The 6,359-nt window shown below is 33.2% G+C and overlaps 1 protein-coding gene and 1 long non-coding RNA gene across 2 annotated transcripts; one reads left to right on the top strand and one right to left on the bottom strand.

The window, feature by feature from the left end:
- The first annotated feature begins 455 nt into the window (after window positions 1–455).
- LOC134229214 (uncharacterized) lies at window positions 456–2,897 on the top strand. The gene is made up of 4 exons (XR_009984148.1): window positions 456–517; window positions 806–879; window positions 1,398–1,483; window positions 2,859–2,897. It is a non-coding gene; the product is annotated as an uncharacterized LOC134229214 (long non-coding RNA).
- A 1,556-nt stretch (window positions 2,898–4,453) lies between these two features.
- LOC134229230 (uncharacterized) lies at window positions 4,454–5,935 on the bottom strand. The gene is made up of 3 exons (XM_062710940.1): window positions 5,756–5,935; window positions 5,121–5,611; window positions 4,454–4,787 (listed from the first exon to the last, which is right to left on the bottom strand). Exons 1-3 carry the CDS (start codon window positions 5,933–5,935, stop codon window positions 4,454–4,456), a joined length of 1,005 nt encoding a protein of 334 aa, XP_062566924.1.
- Between the last annotated feature and the right edge of the window lie 424 nt (window positions 5,936–6,359).

Genomic DNA, 6,359 nt, shown 5'->3' with positions numbered 1-6,359 from the left:
TTGTATTATAGGATCGATTGAATAGTAATAGTTACAATTAAAATACACTATACTTACTGTAAAAATTAAAATGTTACATACAGAAAGTAGTTGTAAAGCACTAGTAATGGTTTGAGCTGTGTATTTACTGATTGATCAAATGGTTTCTTTTGTTGGAGAGGTCCATTTTGAAGTATCTATAGAACTTTCCTGAACTTTGTTGTACATGTATTAAGGATGCACACAGCCAAAACATTTACGTAGTGTGCAACTTTGCATTAATTTTAGGAAAAAATTGAAGTGAGCTTTGTAACATTTTTATTTCTTATGTTGATATTTATGTAGAGCAAGTTTGACAAGTTTGAATGCACCTTCCTTTACGTAATAAATAACAAAAGAAACTCATTCAAGTGATTTTAGTTTTTGTCAATTGCTAAAACTTCTTCCTGTCTCTAACAACATTTTGATTTATCTTTAAAGTTCCTGTAGGTCCTACCACAGTCCAGCATTATTCGGGAAAAGGAAAAACCAACAAAAGGTAAGTTTGAATGTAAATGTAGGTTTAATTGAATTTGAATTCTTATCACTTATAATGTCAGCAGTATTGTGATAAAATTTTAACATCTAGTCGATCTAGACTGTGTTGCAAATCTATATGTTTAATTTACTGTTGGTGGTGGTGGGGGGGGGGGGTGGTCTTATATCTAAAGACACTGTGTTTATGGCGACTTACTAATAGATGATAATTGTTGTGATAAAAAAGTCAATATCAAGAATTTTATTTATGTAAACTTACATTACCATCAACCTTTCCTCAATTTAATAGAATTATGGAGATACCTACACAGGGACTAATGTAGCCAAAGTTTTATCAGACATCACAGATGGATATTTTAAAAAGTTTGTGCAATGATTTTTCAGTTATACTCCCAATTCAGCATCCATGCGTGAAAGTTTTTGGGAACAAGTTCATTTCCAAGTATTTATGAGTCTTTCCTAGAACAAAATTTCATGGATGATGCATTGAGGGATGTTGACCCCATAGTCGCCATTTTAAAGTTACTTGCAAAAATATATTCTTTACATGTACCGCTTTTATACAAACGCTAAATAAAGATTAAAAATGTTTTTGGATATAAAATAAACATTAATAGTAATGACTTTGAAAACTTCACAAGTCAAAGAACAAAGTTCATTAGCGTAAGAATTTTTGATAATCAGTGTTACCGTAGTTCTCTACACATACGAGATAAAGACAGGAGAGGGAACCAGACTGGCCTGTTTGTTCTGCAAAAGTATTTATCAATAAAAATATGATAAGTGCTTTGAAATGTATTTCTTTTATTTTGTTTTTGTTATTCTTGGTGGGTGCAAGATATCAAGGATTTATCATACAAATAACTCATTAATTTTAATAGGAACTACAGCGTCCCAAAGAGCAATGAGAACAATGTCTGTAAATGTGAAGAGATCAAGTGTGTCCATGACGCTGTCTTTGTAGCAGGTTAGTTTTTTTTCTGTTTTTCATTCAAAAAGACTTTTTTCAATAGAATATTTAGCATTCTTTGCAGGATAAATTCCAAATGCATGTATATATGGACTTTGTACATGGACCTTATGCACATATGGACACATATTCAGTTTAAAGATTTATCATAAATATATCTAGGTCAACTTCTGTTTTGAAAATAAAAGTATTTTGACTTTGTTTTAGATAATTTTGAAAAGTTGAAGGTCACAGGCAGAAAATTCTTCAAAATCAATATAGTTTACAATTCCTAAAGACCATAGTTTTTAATAAATAGAAATAAGACCGAAATTTTTTATGTGAATTCATATCTTTATTTTTGATGTTTGTCCACCATCAGTCTGATAAATAAGTACATTTCGACTTCTTCTCTAGAACCACTGCGGTCCACTGGGCTAATTTCAACCAAACTTGGCACAAAGTATCCTTGGGTGAAGGAAATTAAAGTTTGACCACTGAAGCAGAAATTTAAGATAATTACGAAATAAAATCCTGGTATGTTTATATTTCCATGTGTGCCATGAAATTAAACTTAAACAAACGGCTAATGTAGATTCAGTTTGTTCAAATCATGACCTGAGATTTACTACAATGTCCTTTCAAAGTTTTTAGAAATATAAAGGAAAATTCTTTAAAAATCTTCTTCTCAAGAACAACTGTACCATGAAAGATGAAACTTATATGGAAGCATCCTCAGGTAATTAAAGTAGATTCAAGTTTGTTCAAATCTTGACCCCTTGGGGTAGAGCAGGGCCACAATGGCTGATCAGGATAAGGATTGGTTGGGACCACTTATGAGTTTAAACTTTTCAATAATAAACTGATTTCTGGGTTTTTTTCGTAGGCACATTGCTCAGGTGAGGGATGTGGCCCATGGGCCTCTTGTTGTCATTGCTGCTGGGTTGTATTAAGTATTCATTTATTTTAATAGGAACTACAGCATCCCTAAGAGCAATGAGAACAGTGTCTGTAAATGTGATGAAATCAAGTGTGTCTATGATGCTGTCTAATAGTTGGTTTACTTTTCTGTTTTTCATTCATAATGACTTTTTTCCATAGTATATTTAGCATTCTTTGCAGAATAAATTTCAATGCACATATATATTAACTTTGTATATGGACCTTATGATTATTATGGGCAAATATTGGAGTCTCAACATGGGAAAAATGCCTCTTAAATAAAAGTGGCTTGACCTTATTTTAAAATTATATTTAAAAGTTGAAGGTCACAGGGAGAAAATTCTTTAAACATCAAAACGGTTTACAATTTCTAAAGATCTATAGTTATGAGTAAAATAGAAAAAAGACTGAAATATGTGAATTCATATCTTTATTTTTAATTTCTCCACAGGTAGATACAATAAGTACAGCCGCACTCTGAGTCAGACTCGGCTTATCGTTGGAGGCAGGAAAAGTTACATCATCCGTGGACTCAAAAGATATTCCCTAAGCAAAATACCCAGGTTTACAGGTAAATTCCCTGAACTATATGTACAAGGGCTGTTTAGAAGGAGAATCACCAGTCATCATCTTATAAAGAGCGTGCAGGTGACAACACTACTAGAGCAAATTTTCTAAACAGTCCATAATAGTTTTATTATATAAATTATCAATTAGATGAGTAAAAAATAATCAAACCTTTTGTGTCTCCGTCTCTGCTCTGATTCCATACTTTTAAAATATGTCAACAGACAACTTTCGATCTGAAACGTCATCGTAAGAATTTATTACTTACCGATCTCTATTAGTAATACTATATTAACATGTATAAAAATCATACAGTTATCTCACTTGAAACACTCTAATTTCAAAATGTATGCTGTCACAACACAGTTGTAAATGTTCAATTATCGCTTAGGCTATTTCATTGAATCATGGAGGGTGACAACAGTTGTCATGCAAAGCGTGAGGGAGACATCACGATATGTCTCCCTACATGTGACCTGCTCTAAACCAATCAGATTGACTGTTTTCTGAAGGATTATAATATTATTTTACAGTCTAGTTAAATTAATTGTTAAAAAATGTAAATCCGTAAATAACAAATCCTAACACATTTCCATTTCACACCCTGTATGAATCTGTATCAGGTCACTTACTGACTGTGTTACGAATTTATCCTGCTGAAGACCTTTTTCAACTGCGATAAAAAAAATATTTGTGCATATTATGAAAATACTAATTTTTAATCCAATAACAATCAAAATAAAATTTTTTCGTTGTTAACAGAAATTTCTAAACTACCGCGCTTAATTTTTTTATGCCATTTTCATTTCTGATCATATTTCTATCAAAGTTTGTGTGTCACAATTTTCATATTATGCCTCGAAGACGTAAAAATAATACACTGTAAACTGAATTATTTTCGCTCTCATGTTATTAGCTTTTATCCAATCAGTAAGCAAATTTTGGGGTTAAATTTCCATATATCACCATGGAATTAACTAGGGAGAGCTCCGGGCTAAAATAGGCTGCGCCTGCTATTGACACCTATTCACATACCATCAGTGAATAAAATATTGTTATATTTGTAACAAACAGCTTGTCAAGTTAATTTTTAGTGATTTCAGAATTTCCTTTCAAATTTTTTAATAAATGTAAAATCCATAAAAATTGTTTCTGACATTCATTTGGAAATGCTACATAGAAATTCTCTAAAAATACCCAGATTGTAGATTTTTCCTAAACTTGGCAGGTACACTGTAAATTACGTATGTTATAAAATTTAGAGCTTCTCTATTGTACTTTCCACACAATAAAACCCCACTCAGCTCTCTTAACATCAATAAAATGTAAAGATTATTAAACTTTTGAGACATACATGTTTCTTTAATAAAACATGGATATAACATTGATGGTACATGTATTATAATACAAGTATTGTTGTATTACAATTTTTTACGTGCATCTTCTTGTGTTTTACTTGTGTTTAGTAGGAGTAGGATTTCACTTTAGATATTTGATTTTCTTCACTTGTCTGTTTAACCATTGAGCAACAAACAGATTGTCATTTGTATCTGTACACACTCCCCAGGGTTCACTCAGTCCACAGTGTATGTAACGGAGGAACTGTCCATCCTGGTCTATGATATGGACACATTCATTGTTAATATCAGCTGTAAGGATGTGACTCTGACTGTCTGTGGTGATTCTTAGTGGATAGAATGGTTGGTTCTTTAAAGTAGGAGTGTGTCCAGTGTACCTGAATCTCAGTTTCCCGGCCTGATTAACAACCACTACTGCTTTAGCTCCATCATCAGACACACAGATATCCAGGTTCCTGTTCTCAGTTATGGACCAATAATTACCAAATATAAACATAAATCCTTGTAATGAATAGAGACGTTTACCTTGATCATCAAACTGAATGGTTTGTTTCTCTGTGGAGCCAGAGTAACGGACAACTTTTGTTTGTTTGTAATCATCACTTTCCATGATAACCAGGAGGTCACCAGAGGAGTTACTACAGACACCTTTAGGTATCCAGTTCTGTAGTCTGATCACCTCCTCTATCTTCTCATTCTTCACAATGTTCACAGTTCTATCATCATAATCAGTATAAACTAGATCTCCACTTTTTGTCACTGCTATGTCCAGTGGTATTTTCCCTGACTTGGTTGTGATTGACTTGAGAAGTGATCCCTGATTGATGTTGTAGAGTTTCATGGTGTTGCAATTTGCACTTGTCCAGATTTCTTCATCACTCAGACAGGCCACATTGCTAAGGTAATTGATATACCCAGTATTTATGGTGGTGACAGTCTCTGGTTCGTCAAGCAGCTGTTTGACTGGAGGAGAGGATCCAGCTTCTGGTGATTTCTGTGTTGTCTTCATGCTGTAGCCATGCTTATCTGAAGCTAAAGAACTTAATGATAAGGTTCCAAATATTTTACCAAGTTCTTCATTAATTCTGCCTGGAGCAAATTTTGGTAAAGATGACTGAATTTTTTGTGGAAGATTTCTATATCTATCTACATTGATTGTAATGTTAAACAGTTTTGAAATGTTGTTAGAATCATTAGTAAGATCAATTGAATTGATTTCATCCCTAATGTTAGAAATGTTCTTATTTATTTCATCCAGATGTTTCTGTAGAGTTTTTAACTGTGTGTTTTTCATCTCATGAATTTCATCTTTAAGTTTCTGGACAAGTTTGTCAATTTCTCTGTGCCAGTCCTCTCCATGTTTTGTTATGGCTGTTGAGAGATCTCCATATTCCTTTTCTAACTGACTCATTCTGTTTTGTACATCAGAGGCAATGTCCTGGTAGGCTGGGTAAATTACATCATTTAATTCAGTTTGATCTTTGATGATTTTGTCTTTTTTTTCATCCACAATCTGTAAGATTTCTGATAATTTATGACCAAGATGTTGATCAGATGCTAGACACTTTGTACAAACAGGAATGTCACATTGATTGCAGTACATTGTACATGGTTGTTTGTTATGAAATTTACATCCAGGATAGAGGGGAGTGGATTTCCTGTCCTTGAAACCAACAATTTTATGAGGTTTTGAGAGATCAGCAGAAAAGTGTTCTCCCACACAGGCCTTACACAGATTGACAAGACATGTATCACAGTGCATCTGTACCACAGCGGTCTCACACAGGTCACATCGCATCACGTCCTGGGCACTGGTACCGGGGTCCATGATTAAAGCAAAAGTTTTATCTCTTTCACACTTAGAGACTAGAGATAAAAGTAAATTAAGCTGTTTAATGTTAAAGTATTTCCTTTATATTGATGGAGTAATTTAGAGGATTTACTTATTCAAAATACTTTATTTATTAAGGTCTTCCGTTTCCAACGGAAGACCTTCTACTGATTCTGATGGTAAAGATTATTATTCT

Source organism: Saccostrea cucullata, unplaced genomic scaffold, assembly GCF_032062105.1.
Source record: "Saccostrea cucullata isolate Sc308-1 unplaced genomic scaffold, CSIRO_AGI_Scuc_v1 ctg16143, whole genome shotgun sequence".
NCBI lineage: Eukaryota > Metazoa > Mollusca > Bivalvia > Ostreida > Ostreidae > Saccostrea > Saccostrea cuccullata.
The sequence above is the reverse complement of the archived record's forward strand: the minus strand, read 5'-3'. Positions and strand labels throughout refer to the sequence as shown.